Genomic DNA, 20,870 nt, shown 5'->3' on the forward strand with positions numbered 1-20,870 from the left:
AACATCTTCAATGAGCGAGCAACTCACTGTTGCCGAGTATGCATCTGCCCTGTAGCTCACTGCGTTCTGACTTCTAATAACATCCTCTGCTGAAAGTCCTGCTCTTGAAGGTCAACAGTGAAGTCCTAATCACCAAAGTAATTGCCTCTCATTGCCCCTGACATTTCTGCCAAATGGAACACACCTGTCCCCTTCCTTGGGACAGCCTGCAGGACTCATAGAAACCACTCCACCCTTAAATAACTCAAAAGCAATATCCTTTCCTCCCTTTGACCTCCACTGTCCCTATGTCCTGATCCATTAAATGGTTCTGCACTTGCTTACTTTTCCATCTTGTCTGCCCCAAATATTTCGAGTTACTTCAGGCTAAGGCTGGTATCTGGTTGTATCTGTGCCCCTCACGGCATACCGTCTTCCACAGTACAATACTCAGCAGTGCCCACTGCATATCTGTGGAACAATGAAATAGAAGGACTACAATAGGAATTAATTTAGTGAGAAGAATCTGGGTTCAGGTTCTTTCAACTTCTAAGGAGGGGGTTATTTAAACATCCCATCCTAAAGTATGCTTCGCCTTCCCTGGTTGACTATGAAATAAATCCTCATCTACTTTAAAGACGGCATCCTGGGGTGCCTGGGTGGCTCGGTGGGTTGAGCGTCCGACGTCGGCTCGGGTCACGATCTCACGGTCCATGAGTTCGAGCCCCGCGTCGGGCTCTGGGCTGATGGCTCAGAGCCTAGAGCCTGCTTCCCGTTCTGTGTCTCCCTCTCTCTCTGCCCCTCCCCCGTTCATGCTCTGTCTCTCTCTGTCTCAAAAATAAATAAACGTTAAAAAAATAAATAAATAAATAAAGACGGCGTCCTGAACACAGTGGCCCAGGCATTGCCAAACCCGACCATCTGGGGCTTTCTCCTCTTCTGCCAGGCTATTTGGAAGAACATGCTAGCTCTCTTAAGGACTGAATATATTATTTTAGGCCATGAGGTGCTTCTGGAAAAAGAACTACGCCGTTCAGCATTTTCCCCGAGAAATATGTCTGCACTTGAGATCAACAATCTCATCGATTAAACCAATAGTAAGGGCAATTCTTCAATTATTTTACAGAAAACTTAGCATGTCAAGAAAAGGTATCCAGTGGCCTTGAAGCCAATAGAAATGTGCACATTTGCTTTACTGCAAATGATCTCTGGGACTGTTTTCAATCCATACAGGATGGCGTCTTTTGGAACTGTATAGTGACACTCTAACATCTTTAACAACAGGTTAGGGGATTACCATCCTGAAAATTGAATTCTTTTTTTTTTATTAATTTTTTTTTAACGTTTATTTATTTTTGAGACAGAGAGAGACAGAGCATGAACGGGGGAGGGGCAGAGAGAGGGAGACACAGAATCGGAAGCAGGCTCCAGGCTCCGAGCCATCAGCTCAGAGCCCGACGCAGGGCTTGAACTCACGGACCGCGAGATCGTGACCTGAGCTGAAGTCGGACGCTTAACCAACTGAGCCACCCAGGCGCCCCTGAAAAATGAATTCTAATGGCACACCATGGAAGACTTTTATCTACACACCCGCAGGATCCAAAGCTGGAAGAAGTCTTTTGCGTGAAGCTCAGGACACTTCCAGCTGTAACCCATTTGTGGAGCCTGGCTCCAGCCGCACACCCACAGAGTGCTTGCAGAAGCCCAACACCTCATCAGATGCCTGAAACTTCTCTTGTACATCCCTGCCAATGGAGTCTGCAGTCACCACTTGAATCTGGGGAGAATTCAGTTTCACCTAAGGAAGCCTATGTCAATTTCAGACAGCTCTGTTTATTAGAAAATTCCTTACCTAAAGAAGGGTTGGTATCTGAAATCTATAAAGAACTTACGAAACTCAACACCCAAAAACCAAATAATCCAGTGAAGAAATGGACAGAAGACCTGAACAGACACTTCTCCCAAGAAGACATCCAGATGGCTAACAGACATGAAAAGATGCTCAACGTCACTCACCATCAGGGAAATGCAAATCAAAACCACAATGAGATACCACCTCACACCTGTCAGAATGGCTAACATCAACAACTCAGGCAACAACAGATGTTGGTGAGGATGCGGAGAAAGACGATCTCTTTTGCACTGTTGGTGGGAATGCAAACTGGTGCAGCCACTCTGGAAAACAGTATGGAGGGTCCTCAAAAAATTAAAAATAGAACTACCCTATGATCCAACGATTGCACTACTAGGTATTTATCCAAAGAATACAAAAATGCTGATTCAAAGGGGCACATGCACCCCAACGTTTATAGCAGTGCTATCAACAATAGTCAAATTATGGAAAGAGCCCAAATGTCCACTGACTGAAGAATGGATAGAGAAGATGTGGTTTATATATACTATGGAATACTACTTAGCGATGAAAAAGAATGGAATCTTGCCATTTACAACAATGTGGATAGAACTAGAGTGTATTATGCTAAGGAAAATAAGTCAGATAAAGACAGATATCACATGATTTCACTCATATGTGGAATTTGAGAAACTCAACAGAAGAACATAGGGGAAGGGAAGGAAAAATAAGATAAAAACAGAGAAGGAGGCAAACCTTAAGAGACCCTTAAATACAAATTTACCCAAGGGATACAGGAGTGCTGATGCACAGGGGCAATTGTACCCCAATGTTTATACAGCACTTTCAACAATAGCCAAATTACGGAAAGAGCCTAAATGTCCATCAACTGATGAATGGATAAAGAAGATGTGGTTTATATATATAATGGAATACTACTTGGCAATGAGAAAGAATGAAATATGGCCTTTTGTAGCAATGTGGATGGAACTGGAGAGTGTGATGCTAAGTGAAATAAGTCATACAGAGAAAGACAGATACCATATGTTTTCACTCTTATGTGGATCCTGAGAAACTTAACAGAAGACCATGGGGGAGGGGAAGGGGGAAAAAAAGTTAGAAAGGGAGGGAGGCAAACCATAAGAGACTCTTAAAAACTAAAAATAAACTGAGGGCTGATGGGGGGTGGGAGGGAGGGGAGGGCGAGTGATGGGCATTGAGGAGGGCACCTGTTGGGATGAGCACTGGGTGTTGTATGGAAACCAATTTGACAATAAATTTCATATTAAAAAAAAAAGAGAGAGAGAGAGAGAGAGAGAGAGAGACCCTTAAATACAGAGAACAAACTGAGGGCTGCTGGAGGGGAGGTGGGTGGGGGATGGGTTAAATGGGTGATGGGCATTAAGGAGGGCACTTTTGGGGATGAGCACCGGGTGTCCTACGTAAGAGATGAATCACTGAGTTCTCTTCCTGATGCTTAAGACTATACTGTATGTTAACTAACTTGAATTTAAATTTAAAAAAAGAAAATTATTTCTTATCTTTTTTTTAAAGTATATTTATTTGTTTTAAGAGAGAGAGAGGGGGAGGAGCAGAGAGAGAGAGGGAGAGAGAATCCCAAGCAGGCTCCAGGCTGTCAGCGCAGAGTCCGGCATGGGGCTCAAACTCACAAATTGTGAGATCATGACCTGAGTCGAAATCAAGAGTCAGATGCTTAACTGACTGAGCCACGCGGGCACCCCTCTTATCCTTTTTGAGGCTCCTTTTTGGGGAGCTTCTAGACTCTTGGTCATCCTGAATCAATATTTAGTAGTGCTTTTTAGCCACTGGGCTAAATCCTTTGATTCTTGACCTTGATCTGCAAATAAAATCAAATATTACTGCCTATTACCAGTGAATATCCAAAGTAACTGCTTTGAAAAAAGAGTGATTTAAAAAGGAAAATTAAACTCAATTATCTTTGGGGGGAAAAAAGGTAATTCTTAAAACACGTGTATCTCTCAAAGCACTGAATTCAAGACGTTGTAAGTTTTTTCCAATGATGCAGTTATACGACCATCATTTTTGAGACTAGCTGTCTGTAAGTTTTCTTAGAGTCCATATGAGGTCATCAGAACAAAAAGAATGTTTTACTCATATTTCACTGACCCCAAATAGTAAAAATTAAGCTTAATCATCCACTTCATTCACTGGCTGAATACGGCAAATTTGGGATGGTTCGCATATATGTTAAAATTCTTTAAGACAGTGGTATGCCCTCTACTATGATACATAATTGCGGGCAAAAACCCACAATTCATTTGCTTCCCCTTTTTTAAAGAAAAATACCCTATAAGCATAAAGATCTGTCACTACAGTTTTTTCTAAATTTCTAAGTTAGAAATTTCTAAAATTTCACATGAATGAAATGAGTCAGTTTGAGGACTTCTGTGTCTGGCTTCTTTTAGTTACCATTAATGCTTTTGACATTTATCCATGTTGTTGTATGTATCAGTAGGTCACAGTTCAATCCTTTTAATGTTTTCAGTAATATTTCACTGTATGGATATACCACAATTTGTCTATCCCTTCTTCAGCTGGTGGGTATTGGGCTCCTTCCAGTTTGGGGGCTATTATTAATAAACCTACTACGAACATTTGCATCAAAGTCTTTGTGCAAATCTGTGTTTCTGCTTCCCTTCAGAAAAGGTGAGTCATATAGCAAGTGTATATTTCCCTTTTAAATAAGCTGCTAATGTTTTTCAAAGTGTCGCTACCATTTTACATTTCTATCAGCAGTATATAAGAGTTCTGGTTGTCCCGTATCATGGTCAGTGTTTGATACGGTCAGCCTCTACGTTCTCTTATAGAAGTTGTATGGTTTTAGCCTTTGCATTTAAGTCTCTCGTCCATTTTGAGTTAATTACTGCATATGATGTGACATGCAAGTTGACGTCAAATTTTTTGCACATGGATATCCAATTATTCCAGCACCAAGTGGTGAAAAGACTATCTGTTCCTCACTGAACTAACTTGTCATCGTCGCCAAAAATCAATTAACCAGGTGCATTTTTCTCTTTGTAACGTTATCATTGGATAAAACATTTTTAAAGGGTGATCAAAACCTCAGGCCTGGCCTCAAAAAACAAAATAAAAGTCACCTGACCATATGCATGGGTTTATTTCATACTAAATTCTGTTCTATTATCTATATATCCATTCCTATCTGCCAATATCATACTGTCCTGATTCATGTAACTTTGTAGGAAGTTTTAAAATCAGGTAGGGTAAGTCTTCCAACTTTATTTTCCTTGATAAAACTCAGTTTGGATATTCGAGATCCTTTACATCTCTATAAAAATTTTGGTATTAATTTGTCGACATCTGTCCACAAAAAGAAGTCTGCTGGAAACTTTATTGGGATTGACCGTGCTGAAGACAGTGTGATTTGGGAAGAACTGACACCTTAAACAACGTCTTCGGACCTTTAGTAGTATGGTAATCTCTTCATTTATTTTTATTATTATTATTACCACCAATTCATTTATGTAGTCTCTGCTTTGATTTCTCTCATCAACATTTTATATTGTATAGTTTTCTACAGGTCTGAAACATATTTTGTAAAACTTATCCCTAAATACATCATATTTTTAATTTATTATAAATGGTATTGTTTTCTTTCAATTTTATTTTTTCTAAGTTTGTTTATTGAATTAAGTAATCTCTATACCCAAAGTGGGACTCAAACTCACGACCCTGAGATCAAGAGTCGCATGCTCTACAAACTGAGGCAGCCAGGCACCCCTCTGTCATTTTAAATTGTTTGTTGCTGGGGCACCTGGGTGGCTCTGTCGGTTAAGCAGCCGACTTTGGCTCAGGTCATGATCTTACGGCTCGTGGGTTCGAGTCCCGCGTCGGGCTCTGTGCTGACAGCTAAGAGCCTGGAGCCTGTTTCAGATTCTGTGTCTCCCTCTCTCTCTGCCCCTCCCCTGTTCATGCTCTGTGTCTCCTTGTCTCAAAAATAAATAAAACGTTAAAAAAAATTTTTTTTTAAATTGTTTGTTGCTAATATATAGAAATAAAAGGGTGTCACATGACTCTGAAACTCATTAATTTTAGTAGATTTTAATATTTCCTAGGATTTTCTATGGAGACGACCATGTACCCTTGTGAATAAAGACAGTTTTACTTCTTCCTTTCTAATTTGGATCCCTTTAATTTCTCTTTATTGGCTTATCGTATTCATTAGTAATTTCAGTACAATGTTCCATAGAAGTGATAAGAATGGACATCCTTGCCTTTGTCCTGGTCTTAGGGAACAAGTACTTAGCTTTTCACCATTAAATGCAATGTTGGCTGTAGGTTTCCCCCAATGACCTTGATCAACTACTTCTAGTTGGTTGATGGTTTTTGTAGTGAATGGATATTGAATTCTGACAAGTGCTTTTTTTACTTGTATTGAAATGATCATATGATTTTTTTTCTTTCAGCTTTTGAAGATGGTGAATAACACTGATTAGATTTTGAATGTCAAAATAACCCTGCACTGAGAGCATAAACCCTGCTTGGTCATGATGTATTACCCTTTTTGAGCATTGCTGGATTCAATTTGCTAATATTTAGTTGAGGATTTTTGTCATCGATACTGACCTGCAGTTTTCTTGCAAGGTCTTTGGTTTTATATCAGGATAACTGCTGGCCTCAAAAATGAGGTTGGGGGAGTATTCCTCCCTTCTGTATTTTCTGGAAGAATATACAGGATTAGTATTATTTCTGCCTGGAATTCTCCTACAGGAATGTTTTTACCTACAAATTAAATTTCTTTAATAGATAGAGGTCTATTCAGGTTATCTGCTTTTTTGAGTAGGATTTGGTAGTTTGTATCTTTGAAAGAATGGATCCATTTTGCCTAAGCTGGATTTACTGGCATAAAAATGTGTACAATATTCCTTATAGATGCCAACAGGTTCTACAGGTTCCCCTCTTTCATTCTTGATATTGCTGATGTGTGTCTTCTCTCTTTGGCTGGAGGTTTACTGACTTTATATATCTCAACAACCAGCTTTTGGTTTCATTGATTTTTCTCTAGTATTTTCCAGTTTTTATTTCATTGATATTTGTTCTTATTAGTTCCTTTCTTCTCTTTGCATTGTGCTTAATTTGCCATTAAAAAAATTTTTTTAATGTTTATTTTTGAGAGAGAGAGTGCAAGCAGGGGAGGGGCAGAGAGACAGGGAGACACAGAATCCGAAGCAGGCTCCAGGCTCTGAGCTGTCAGCAGGGACCATGAGATCATGACCTGAGCTGAATTCGGACGCTCAACCGACTGAGCCACCCAGGTGCTCCTGTCATTACTTTTTTTTTTTATTATTTGCTTAAGAAAGAACCTCAGATCATTAATTTGAAAACTTTTCAACTAAATTTTTCTCTAAGCCCTGCTTTACTGCATCCCACAAACTTTGATACATTATAATTTTTGTTTAATTAAAAATATTTTCTAATTTCCTTTGCAATTTCCTTTCTTCTTTGACCCGTTTTTACAAGAATGTCTTTTAAAATCCAAATATCTGAGGATTTCCCTGATATCTTCTGGTTACTGATTTCTAGCTTAATTCCATTCTCATCAAATAACTATTTTGGGGGAGCACCAGGGTGGCTCAGTCAGCTAAGTGTCTGACTGTTGATTTCAGCTCAGGTCATGATCTCACGGTTCATGAGTTCGAGCCCCACATCATGCTTTGTGCTGACAATGCAGAACCTGCTTGGGATTCTTTCTCTCTCTCTCTCTCTCTCTCTCTCTCTCTCTCTCTCTCTCTCTCTCCCCCCCCCCCCTCTCTGCCCCTCCCCAACTTGTGTTTCCTCTCAAAAATTTTTTAAAAATAACTATTTTGGGAAGATTTCAATCCTTTTCAATTTTTGAAACTTGTTTTACGGCCCAAATGTGACCCTTCCTGGTAAACGTTCCATGCGCTTTTCAGATGGAATGCATGTTCTGCTGTATTTGGGTACAGTGTTCGACAAATGGCAGTTAGGTCATGTTCAAGTCTCCATATCCTTTGGCATTTTCTGTCTGATTTTTCTATCAGTGGTTGAGAGAGGGGTGGTGAAATATCCAACTATGATTTTGGATTTGTCTATTTATCCTTTCAGTTCTATCCAATTTCGCTTCCTGTATTCTGAATCTGTTATTAGATGCACACACAATCAGGACTATTACATCTCCTTGATGAACACGCTTTCTCGTTACGTGTTTATAGCTTTCATCAAATGAGGAAAGTCTCTGACCGCCATTTCTGCAAATAATGTTTTCTTTACTTCCTCCTTCTTCGACTCCAATTACAAATACACGTTAGGCTTTGTGTTGCCCTATAACTCATTGATACCTTGTTAACTCTTCATTCAATTTTTCTTTTCTGCTTCATTCTGCATGGTTTCTTTAGATATGTCTTTTTCACTGATCTTCTGTGGTTAATCTCATTCACTGGATTTGTTTTTCATGTAACATATGCTTCATTTCTAGATGTCACACAATGTCTTTTTTTTTATCCTCTATTTCTCTGTTCATGATGATCATGCTTTCCTCTATCTTCTTAAATGTGTGGAACATCTTGATAATAGCTGTTTTCAAGTTCTTGTCTCCTCATTCTATCATCTGGGTCATTTCTGGTTTTGTTTCTATCGATATGTTTCCTGGTTATAGGTGGTATTATCCTGCCTGGTAGTTTTGGCTGGATGCCATACACTGTGGATATGACGGCGCTGGATTTTACTGTCTTCCTTGACTGCTCTTTGTTCTGGGATGCTGTTACTTTGTTTTTCTTCTTTGTTTTTTGGGGGAGGCTTTTTTTTTGTAGGGGAGATGCTGTTACTTTGAATCATTTGATCCTTCTAAGATTTTTAAAGCACTTTGAGGACATGCAGAGAAGGCCTTTAGCGTAGGGCTACTTTGACCCAGGAGGTCTCTACTCAATGCTACACATCTGGCTGAAAAGAACACAAACTAGGCATGGCCTTGGATTCCAAGAATTATTCCAAATGCTGCTTCCTCGTGGTCCTCTCTCTGGCCTCAGTGGTTTCTTCAAACTCCTGCACAAATCAGGAAGCAGCCTAAGACTCAGAGGCCCCTTCTGCAAATCTCTGGAGTTCATCCTCTGTGTATCTTACTCCTCTTCAGTCATTTTTCTAGCGAATTCTAGAAATCGTGGCCTCCCCAGGTTTTAATACTGTCTTCTCAGTTCAGTGCTGGGCTCCCCGTCCCTGCACCATGACTTGGACACCCTGGGTTAGGTCAGTCTTGGGGAGCACTTTGTTTCCTTCCCCTCGGGGATCACTGTCTTTCCTGGACAGCCTGCTGTCCAGTGTCTGAAAATCAGAGTTTTTTATATTTGTCTGGTTTTATGGCTATTTAACACAGGAGGATAGCTGGTCTCCATTCCTATCATGGTCCAAAGTTGAAGTCCCCATAGTGTTTTGCCGTGTCGATTCTCATATGGCACCTTCTGACTTTACTGTTGTTGCTTCTCTCTAATCACTCATCTTTCTCACCAGACTGTAAGCTCTTAGGGCCTAGGGACTAGGTCTTGTTTATGAATTGTGCCCTGAACGTGGCCAGCACAAGAGAAGTCAAGTGAATAGAATGGGCAGATCAAGATAGATAAAAGAAATGAGATAGAGAGGTGCTCAGAGTGGAGCACCTTGAAATGTTTCAACTATGAAACTTGTTTATCTGGTCGTGTGCTGTGACTTCCTAGTATTCAGACTCTGGCAGGACCGTAACTGCCAGGAACCAACCTCCTTGCCAATAAGAACCCAGTGTCGGTCAGTCTGACAATGCAGGTTCTTGAACCCTGGCCAATTCCCATCAGACTGTCTGCTGAAGAGTTAAGAACTGACTCTAATTAGGCAGCGTTAATTCTCTAAGACAAAAGTCTCACCATGTGCAATGAATACGCTGGCTGTAAAACTCCAAGATGGCAAATCAGCATTCCCCCAAAGGCACTGATTTTAGAATCAGAAAGATCTGAAATCTGAATCCTAGGTGTGCTGCTTACCTGCTGTGCAAACCTAGGTAAATTGCTTGACCTATCTGAACTTTAGCTTCCTTATAAAATGGGGGTAATACCTAATATCTTCTCTAGATGAAGAGAACCCAGTATACAGTTAACCCTTAATAAATGATAGTATTGTAGGTTTAATTAGGATCCTTTAAGCAAAGATAGAAGTCAGGTAAAATGCATTAGTAGCCACCTGGTAACACTACCCCCAGGGAGAACATTTACTTGGAGGCCACCCAACGTGCAAATATGCACTGGGCAGGACACTTTGCCTAATAATTATAAACCACAGGCCGAGGGATGCCAAACAATCTGTTTTCTAGCTTACTGGCTGTTTCTTCTAGGGGTGTGCCTGTCCGTCTGTCTGTCTGTGCCTCAGACACAGAGAACCACAATCATACTCAGGTACTAAAAAACAGTTGGCAGGTACTGGGACACTTAAATTGGCTGGAAGAAGAGAGGGAATATATGTTTGGCGGGAAAAATTGAGGGGAAAATGGGTACAAAAAGTTCTGACAAGATGCTAATAAAATTTTTCAAACTACTGGGTGCCTTTCTTAATATATATTTATCAGAACTTCTGGAACAGGCAGCTTAAGGCTGAGCACTTTGAAAACACTGAGATTTACAAGAGGGCCATCGAAATATTTTAAGAAGTAAACAGGAAAGGTTCAAAGAACGTTTAGAGAACAAATGTTTTCAGCTCAAAGAAGAGAAGGTTCAGGAATAGTTAAGATGACTCCTGGCAAACACAGGAAGGATTATGCAAAAGAAGGGGGTGGCCACCTGTCCTCTCGCCCTAGTGATGAATAAAATGAAAAGAAATGGACTCAGTTGTGACAGAAGAGGCCCACTCTAATGGCTATTAAAAATAGAAACAATTTTCTAAGGGACAGTGTGAGATTTTTTTTCCCCTGGAAATCCTCAAAAATAGAGTAGACGTCCACTTTTCTAAGGATAACAGAGGTACCATGTTGGTGAGGCGCTTTCCCGGGGTCTGAAAGATTCCCTGCTATGCTGTTTCTTATTCACAGTCCACCAAGGGGCACAATCAACAAAGGGCTTGAGCTTTTCCTCTCTCTCTCTTTTTTTTAAATTTGTTTAATGTTTATTTATTTATTTATTTTTGAGAGCGAGAGTGAGAGCGAGAGACAGCATGAGTGGGGAAGGGGCAGAGAGAGAGGGAGACACAGAATCCGAAGCAGGCTCCAGGCTCTGAGCTGTCAGCGGCACAGAGCCCGACGCAGGGCTCGAACCCACTAACTGTGAGATCATGACCTGAGCCGAAGTTGGACGCTCAACCGACTGAGCCACCCAGGCGCCCGCCCCACTGAGCTTTTTCTCTCATAACGGCCCTGAAGTGAGCAGAGAGTGGGGTGGGTCTGGATGGAGACCACACACCTGCTTTCACTTGGGTTTCTGTAGAAAGGGCCCCGTGCAGAGTGTTGGGGTGGGGGTTCCCTGGAGTGCACAGATAGGTGAGAGGGGGAAGGACATAAACTGGCCTGGCTGGCAGAGGTGTGAGAGGTGACAGGTGTGCTTAGAGCAACAAGGAAACATTTTTCTCTCCAAGGTGACAGATAGAACAATGGACTTTTAGAGATAGAAAGCAACTGAATTTCCAAGGTGTCTATGAAAAACAAAAGCTGAATCTAAAGCCACAATATGATGGTTTGAAACCACTACTGTCTGTCCCAGACCAACAGAACCGGGCACTTAATTCTACGAGCCCACGGCAGGGCAGCAGCTGAGGACGGTCTCCCTTTCCCGGCACTAGCAAAGGTAACAGTTTCCTTAGACAATAAAAAGCAAGCAAACTTACTCACTTCTCTAGTTTCTGCGATTCCATGAAAATCACTCTAAGGCTGGGTCAAATAACTGGGTCAAATCCACAGTCATGAACAAACTGCCCTCTGGATTCGAGGCACAGAACTTGAGGTGGCAACTGGCAGCATAGCAGGTGTCCTGGAGGGTTCCAGGACTAGAACACGAGGCTTTGGGGTCTGCAGTGGGGCACTGGTACAACTGAACCTCGAGGAGAAGCAATGGCCAAAGGTGCGTTTCATACGTGATTTGCTGTCGGGAAAGACATTCTCCAGCTGCCTTTCTAGTAGCTGTCAAACTCCGGTAGCTGTGAAACCGCCTCACAATGATTCCCACCTGAAGTAAAAGCTCCAGGATGGGGCCCCATTAAGATCCAAAAGCCCCCCAAACAGGGCTTTTGCTGTACCGTATGCCCCCAGCAGCACGGGGTTTGTTACAGCCCGCTCCTCATTGTTGAAAATGACTGCTCATGGGGCGCCTGGGTGGCTCAGTTGGTTAAACGTCCAACTTCAGCTCAGGTCATGATCTCACGGTTCATGAGTTCAAGCCCCGCGTCAGGCTCTGGGCTGACAGCTCGGAGCCTGGAGCCTGCTTCAGATTCTGTGTCTCCCTCTCTCTGCCCCTCCCCAGCTTGCGCTCTGTCTCTCAAAAATAAATAAAATGTTAAAAAAATTTTTTTTTAAAAAAGAAAAGAAAATCACTACCCAAATCAGTTTTTTGACGTTTTAGCTAGTATGCCTCACATGTGTTAGTGCAAGGAAAAAAAAAAAAAAGGTTGAGAACCATCACTCTTATACACTTTCTATAAAGGGAAAGAAATCAGGATGCCAAAGGGACCCTTTCCTTGCAGCTATGTTTGCACAGCCACAAATATATAAAAATGCCAAAGTTTCCTAAAGCCGTTTCGTTCACACTTTATATAAGAACGAGAAAATGTCAGGCGTCACCAACCATGAACACTACTCCTACTGTTGCTGCTGTTATCATCAGGGTGCCCGGGGAGTATGGATGGAGGTGCTGAGGGTGCCGTTGAGAACCAGCGTCTCTGACCTCTGATCTGTGATTGGCTGGAACGGGGAGTGCAATCTGTAACCCTGGATGGAGTTTCTCTCTGCAGAACTACATGGTCCTCCCCATCAGCAAATAAGCAACTCTAACACCAGCGTTGCAGCCCAGACGCCCCAGATGGTGGCTTAATCGCCCGCAAGAATTAATAGTGCACCTCTAAGCACATTATTCACCCAGAGAACGGTTTGGGCAATGGGCAAGATTCTGGCCCATTATGCTCCACACAATCGCTAAATAATATGCAATCATAGAAATGAAGCATGGCATATGGTAATCTCTCCACGATATTGGGATTCATTGTAATGAAAGCACCGTTCAGAACCCTCATGTAGAAATCTGAAAGGCTTACCTTTCTTTTCTGGAAGGAACATCACAATAAGACAAGCCAGTCCTCCTAGGCACAGAAATGCTGCTAAGGTCCGCTTCCGGCCACACCTAAACAATGGAAAGAAATGACACATTTCTCTTGGGGATCTTGTAAACGCATCTGCGGCTTCTCCTGAACCTCCTTCCTGAAACGTCCCCAGTGGCATTATATACGTTCATCTTTGATCAAGGAATGGGTGGCAAATGGGACTGACCAGGACATAGAATATGTGACCATCACAACGCAAAGAACTAGCTGCATGGCAGCATCAAACGACGTGTGCAGGAGAAGAACAGAGAATCGCTCTGTTCCTGAGGGTTCGCTCTGTTCCGGGTGGTTCTGAATGCTTTCTGTCGAGCATTTTACTTAGTCCTCAAAATAAACCTATAAGGCATGTGCTGTGCCTTCCATCTTCCAGAGAATGATAATAAATAAAACATGGAGAATGGAGTCTCCTAACTCACTTCCTTTCCTCGGTACTGAAATCTTGAGCACTTCAGATTTTATTTTATTTATTTAAAAAAAAATTTTTTTTTAACATTGATCCATTTTTGAGAGACAGAGGGACAGAGCATGAGCAGGGGAAGGGCAGAGAGAGAGGGAGACACAGAATCCGAAGCAGGCTCCAGGCTCTGAGCTGTCAGCACAGAGCAGGACGCGGGGCTCAAACTCAGGAACCACGAGATCATGACCGAAGTCGGAAGCTTAACCGACTGAGCCACCCGGGCGCCCCAAGCACTTCAAATTTTCAACACTGTAAAACAAACCCCTCTCTCTTAAAAATGCAAACTGAAAATAATTTCTTGTTAGTACGTCAGAATCAAGTGAAATTTATGGCACGCTTTATGAAGGGAAATCATTTTCAAAGAAGAGCTTGAGGCTTGGGCGAAAGACACTGGCGGTGACAAGCCTCCCTTCACGAGGAGCCTAGGACCCGCTAGGTCCCCTGCAGGACTTTCGGTAGCACCTGTAACTTTTCTGACAATTTTGCCAGGGAATTTTATAATCCCGAGTTTGAGGGTAAGTACAGCTTACTGAGCTTGTTAAAGCCATAAAACTAACACGTGGCTAGGACCAGATTTGAATTCAGTGGCAGTGGCTGGGAGACAGGACAGGACGTGGGTCCCCAGGTCACACTGTGCTTCATGTAACACCAGTACTGAACGCCCTTCAGTGGACAGGCACCACGCTAGGCAGGCAGTGGGGAGGCAAAGCCACACAGGGAACTCCCGTGGATGGCACCCTTCTAAACCTTCAGTCGTCCTCGGAGGTGCGCATGAGCAGCTGTGACAGCATAGAGGAGGGGCATCTGGCACACCGGAGGTGTTGGGGACGGATTTCTGAATTTGCAGCCTGACTCGGCTCTTGGAACAGCATTGACCGCAAGCTTGGTCACTAACAGAGAGGTCGGCAGAGACAACTGGGACCGCCCCCAGAGAAAGGGTTCCACTGAACAGAATCCAAACTTGCCCTTTGGAAGGCACTAAGCATGCCATTCATGACAACATCACCAAGGAATGCTGTTTTGCTTTGAGTGATGGTTTCTGGGTAGTGGGACAAGGCACGATCCAGCAGATTCCTGGTTCGTACAGAAAGGGGTTTTCGGTTGTCCTGGTCAGGCGCTCAGGAACAGAAGTGACCCCAGGAAACTGAGGAAAAGGTACTTTGTCAAAGAGTTTTGAAAGGGCCTTGTAAAACTGCCCACTGACAATGAGAAGCGAAAGCAGGGTGTATTCCTCCCCTCAACAGTCGAGTGGGTCTTAAGAGGGAAGAAAAGTCTTTCCAGGCCCTCCAGTTCATGCCTTGTGAAGGAATATGCACATGACAGGGGCTGGGTCCATGGAGTTCTATCTACACAGAGCCAATACTCCTATCTGTTGGGGCTAACAAATGACACACAGGCTACTAAAAAACCTTCTGGGGCGCCTGGGTGGCTTGGTAGGTTAAGCGTCCGACTTCGGCTCAGGTCATGATCTCACGGTCTGTGAGTTCAAGCCCCGCGTCGGGCTCTGTGTTGACAGCTCAGAGCCTGGAGCCTGTTTCAGATTCTGTGTCTCCCTCTCTCTCTGCTCCTCCCCTGTTCATGCTCTGTCTCTCTCTGTCTCAAAAATAAATAAACGTTAAAAAAAAAAAAATTAAAAAAAAAGAAAAAAACCTTCTGGTGGTAGTGCATTTGGATTGAAAACCTACATAAAAACTCACAAACATGAAACCCAAGAAATGCCACCCTAAAAAATGAATTCTAACTGCATTTGGTCTGAGAATAAATCACCATCGAGTGCTTAACAGATACTAGCTGTGGACAAAGACAAAAATCTTTAAGTATTTATGGATATAAGAGCATGTGTATGTACGTATTCTACGTAGTCCACTTCATACTCGTCTATACTCACCATTTTTGGTTAATCAAGTAGATGCAGATAGGGTAAGAAGGAATCTCTATGAGGCCAGACAGGGCCAGGTTGGCATAAATATTTCCGCCTAGATCACCTGCACTCAGAGTGAGGCCATAATACACCAAGCTGCACACAAACCTGCAGTTGGGGGTAAAAGACAAGAAGGACAACAGAACAAGTACATTAAGAATCTGCCGGGGAAGATTCGATCACTGGTTCAGTGTAATGCCACGTGTCGTAAGCAGTGAGCCTGACGTTCCCACTGACCTTCGTATCCCGATCGAAATTTTTACTAGGAAAAAATACAAACGTAAGGGGCCTTGGAAATTATCTGCGCTGCACTTGGATGCTCTCTAAAGCAAATGAGTGGTCAGCTGCTGAAAGAGCAAACACGCTGACCTTTCGTCAAGCATATCTGCATTTAATAGAAGACAAGGACGATTCTTACTTTAATCCAGCAGTTACCGGAACCCTTGCCGTAGGTGACTGCTGGGTCAAAATGACTCTAGAGAAGAACTCCCGGGGGGAAAGCCAAGAGAGGATGGTGTTGAGAACATGCACTGAGAAGCGACTGGAGTCGGTGGTGGTGACCTGTATAGACCAGAAATGACTGGCACTGCACCCCCCTGACCAGGTTCTTGACCCCGCCTGACATTCAGCAGGCGTATGTGCTGTAGACACCCAGACAGGAAAGGGAAGACCAGGGGACAGCAGAGGAAGGACGCTTTAAAAAGCCACTAGTTTATTTCTGCATGCCGTTACTGCAATACATAGGGAGAGCCTCCTGGGTGGCAGGCACTGAGCCAACCTCTCAAGGTCTGGGAACCGAGGAACCCAGGAGCTTTAGTGTTTATTTATTTTTGAGTCAGAGCATGCACAAGCAGGGAAGGGGCAGAGAGAGGGAGACAGAGGGTCCAAAGCGGGCTCCATGCTGACAGCAGAGCCCTGATGCTGGGCTCGAACTCAGGAACCACGAGATCATGACCTGTGCTGAAGCCGGACGCCCGACTGAGCCACTGAGGCGCCCCAAGCCCAGAGGCTTTAAATAAGCCAAGCAAAGTACCATCCTGAAGCCCCAGGTTGAGGATTTCTCAGACAGAGTGAAGGAAATAATACAAACTTGTGTGCCTAGGAAACTGCATTATTAAAAACAGAACAGAACATACAAAAATAAAACCCTGAAACTAGGCTTAGTAGTTGATGAATATGTTTCCTAACCATACGTTTCTATTAAATGTACTACAGGTTTTGGGAGCATATCAGTTTTTACATTTTGCAATTCACTTTGACAGGTGTTTATTCCGGGGACGTTTCCATTTGCTTCCCTTTAATTTTCCTTAGAACAAATCCAATGAGCTGTGGCATGATGAGATCAAAAAGGAAAGGGAAAGCCTTCTTTCCATCTCTGCCAAAACAGCAAAGTGGGCCAAGCGCCCTGGGCTATTAAAAAAGGGCTGAAGTGGACAGGAGACGTGTGGGGGGATGGGAAGAGGGGACCCTGGAGCTCAACTGCTTGGTGGGTCATCCCTTCCTGGCAAATGAGCCAGGGGTGCCAGCTACTTCTCATTACCTCTCACTGGGCGAGCTGTCACTCGTGTTCTAAGGATGATGAGCAGTGTCGGAGCCAGGACGTCATGAGTAAGGATGCGAGGGGTCACTGAGTTGTCTGTGTTTCCTGCCCCCAGAGCCCTGTCTGTAAGCAGTAAGTTAAACAAATTTAAACCCATGCAGTTTTCTAAAGTATTTTTAAAATCCTTTGTACCTGCAGTAGATACCCTCCTCTGACAGGTGTATCTATCAGTGTGTTCACTCTGCATTTAAAATAGAAATCCCAGGGGCGTCTGGGCGGCTCAGTCAGTTAAGCATCCGGCTTCGGTCATGATCTCGCGGTTGGTGGGTTCGAGCCCCGCGTCGGGCTCCGTGCTGACAGCTCAGAGCCTAGAGCCTGCTTTAGATTCTGTGCCCCCCACCCTGGGCTCTCTGCCCCTCCCCACTTGTATTCTCTCTCACTCTCTCTGTCTCCCTCCCTCTCAAAAATAAACATTAAAAACTAATAATAATAAATAAATAAAATAGATATCCCGGTGAAGCAATTCCCACCATGGAAACACACATACGTATTTAAACCCAGTTGTGATGGCAGCAAGTCAGGCTCAAATAAAGCCCAGTTCAGGACACACGAGGCATCTGGTGCCCGCTCGTGGGGAGGGAGAACGGGGAGAGCACGGGCAAGGAGGGCCTACGGTCCCAAGGCGGGCACTATGCTTGGGAGCTTCCTTAATGGCAAGTTGGTCATTGGGATGCATAATTACAGCTATTAAAATCATCTTGACCCTTTTTATGGGCCCAAGCAAACTTTAAAATGCTTGCATAATATTTAACGGTATAATTAGGGCATCAAAGAACTGTTGAAAAAGGAACCACCGTGGGGAGTAACCAGAAGAACAGATGTGAAACACAGAGGTGTGATTTTACTCCTGGGGAAGGGCTTTCTTCGATGACAGATCCACAGAAAAGAATTCGGAATTTTATGGCATCTTCAGAAAGAACAGCATGTGGAATGACTCTGCTTCTGTTATTGCATATTTTAGCATTCGGAGCCCAAGGGGAAGAGGTTTATTTGAGAAGAACTCCTTTGGCTGTGTAAGATATAAAATAAACGGGGACGGGGTGCCTGGGTGGCTCAGTCGGTTGAGCGTCCGACTTCAGCTCAGGTCATGATCTCACGGTCTGTGAGTTCGACCCCCGAGACGGGCTCTGTGCTGACAGCTCAGAGCCTGGAGCCTGCTTCGGATTCTGTCTCTCTCTCTCTCTCTCTCTCTCTCTCTCTCTCTCTGCCCCTCCCCCACTCACACTCTGTCTCTCTCTCTCTCTGTCAAAAATAAATAAACATTAAAAAAATTTATAAAATAAACAGGGACGCTCTCCCTGGCTCCATATCTACTTTGTTGGTTTGTTCATCTGTTTTTTATCCCCTGAAGGCCAGACTCCAGAAATTAACATGCCTCCAAAGAACAAACAACCTTAAAACAAGAAGTAAATTATCCTCAAGAAGAAGGCAGAGGGTTTGACTGTCTATATGACATGCAAATGCTGAGTTTTACTGAGCCCTAAGCGCCGGCACATATTTTCTAAGTGTTTGCACTCGGCAGAACCTCAAATTAGTTGCTCCTGTGCTGGGTTGTCAGGTTTGGCTTTTAATGGTTCCCTTAATCTCCACACCTCCAAGCTTGGGTCCCTCTTTGAACACTTATTATGCATCTGTGATATTCCAGCACTGTGCTGGGTCTGTGGGGAAGGTGGCAGTGGGTGTGACCTGATCACACAGGTGGCAGCCAGGGAGAATCACAATATGGAAAAATATATTCACACCTTCTTGTTCTCAATCTGCTGTTCTTTACAGCTGTGTACCTAAGATCACTTTCATATAAAATTATTCTCCTTGGGGAGGCTGGGTGGCCCAGTCGGTTTAGCGGCGGACTTCAGCCCAGGTCATGATCTCATGGTTCGTGAGTTCGAGCCCCCCATCAGGCTCTCTGCTGTCAGCGCAGCTCCTGCTTGGATCCTCTGTCTCCCGCTCTCTCTGCCCCTCCCCTCTCTCTCTCTGCCCATCCCCAGTTGGTGCGCTCTCTCTCAAAAATAAAGATTTAAAAAAATAATAAAAAATAAAATAAAACAATTCTCCTGAATCCCCACATGAAAATGTAGGTCTCCGCACAGCCTTCAAGGCAAATATGTACGAACCACAGCACAGCAGTCCTTTTAGGCCAGTAAATATGATGCTCACACCCAACACTGGACCAAATAACATCGATGGCACCCTAGCAGAGGCTGCAGGCATACCGAGGAGATATTGCGGGTTACGTTCCAGAACACTGTAATAGCCATAAAGCGATGATCGCAGTAAAGCAAGTCAAATAAACTTTTTTGTTTCCCAGTGCGTGTAAAAGTTACGTTGACACTATACTATAGTCCACTATGTGTGCAAACGCATAATGCCTTAAAAAGCAATGCACCTACCTAATTAAAAATATTTTGTTGCTAAAAAATGCTAACCATCATCTGAACTTTTAGCAGATCATCATGTTTCTGCCGGTGGAGGGTCCTGCCTCGATGTGGGTGGCTGCTGACTGATCGAGGTGGTGGCCGCCGAAGGCTGGGTGGCTGTGGCCATTTCTCAAGGCAGCAGTGAAGTCTGCCACCTTGACTGACTCTTTCTTTCACAAACAATTTCTTTACAGCATGTGATGCAATTTGACAGCATTTTGCCCACGGCAGAACTTCTGTCAAAATTGGAATCTAACTTCTCAAACCCTGCTGCTGCTTTATCAACTAAGTTTCTGGAGCATTCTAAATCCTTTGTCGTCATTTTGACAGTCCTCACAGCATCTTCACCACGAGCAGATTCCATCTCAAGAAACCACTGTCTTTGCTCATCCATCACAAGCAGCTCCTCATCTGTTCAAGTTTGATCATGAGATTGCAGCCATTCAGTCCCATCTTCAGGCTCCGCTTCTAATTCTAGTTCACTTGCTGTTTCCGCCACATCCACAGCTACTTCCTCCACCGAAATCTGGAACCCCTCAAAATCATCCATGAGGACTGGATCCAACTTATTCCAAATTCCTGTTAATGTTGATATCGTGACCTCTTCCCATGAATCACAAATGTTCACAATGGCATCTAGGAACAGTGAATCCTTTCCAGGAGGTTTTCCATTTACTTTGCCCAGATCCATCAGAGGCATCACTATTGATGGCACCGATATCCTTACGAAATGTATGTCTTAAATAAGATCGAAATTACTGAAAGTTGAAATTACTCCTGGATCCATGGGCTGGAGAAGGTTGTATTAGCAGGCATGAAACCAACATTAATCTCATCGCACATCTCCATCTGAGCTCTTGGGTGACGAGGTGTGTTATCAACTAGCAGTAATATTTTGAAAAGAATCTTTTTTAAAATCATTTTTAAGGTTTACTTATTTACATTGAGAGAGAGAAAGAGAGAGCGAGCATGTGTGTGACAGTGGGGGAGGGGCACAGAGAGGGGGAGAGAGAATCTCAAGCAGGCTCCATGCTGTCAGCTAAGAGCCCCACATGGGGCTCGATCTCACGAACCGGGAGTTCATGACCTAAGCCGAAATCAAGAGCTCAACTCCCAACCAACTGGGCCACCCAGGCACCCCAGAATCTTTTTTTCTGAGCAGTAGGTCTCAATGGCAGGCTTAAAAATTTAGTAAACCGTACTGCAAACAGATGTGCTGTCATCCATGCTTGGTTATTACATTTACAGAGCACAGGCAGAATAGATTTAGCATAATTCTTTTTTTTTTTTTTAGTTTATTTATT

The 20,870-nt window shown here is 43.5% G+C and overlaps 1 protein-coding gene across 3 annotated transcripts in view; it reads right to left on the reverse strand.

Annotated features, from left to right (window-relative positions):
• Positions 1-20,870, reverse strand: part of SLC22A15 (solute carrier family 22 member 15) — an 81,983-nt gene that overhangs the window by 8,161 nt on the left and 52,952 nt on the right. For all 3 annotated transcript variants that reach the window (XR_002082293.2, XM_019457947.2, XM_019457948.2), the window contains exons 7-8: positions 15,517-15,657; positions 13,106-13,191 (exon numbers count right to left, since the gene is read on the reverse strand). Coding sequence is in view for 2 of the 3 variants with exons in the window: in XM_019457947.2 (XP_019313492.2) it covers positions 13,106-13,191; positions 15,517-15,657 (227 nt within the window). In the remaining variant the exon portion in view is untranslated. The remainder of the gene's footprint in view (positions 1-13,105; positions 13,192-15,516; positions 15,658-20,870) is intronic.

The sequence above is a fragment of the Panthera pardus genome, unplaced genomic scaffold (genome assembly GCF_024362965.1).
Source record: "Panthera pardus isolate Hobbes unplaced genomic scaffold, ASM2436296v1 HiC_scaffold_11, whole genome shotgun sequence".
Taxonomy (NCBI): Eukaryota; Metazoa; Chordata; class Mammalia; order Carnivora; family Felidae; genus Panthera; species Panthera pardus.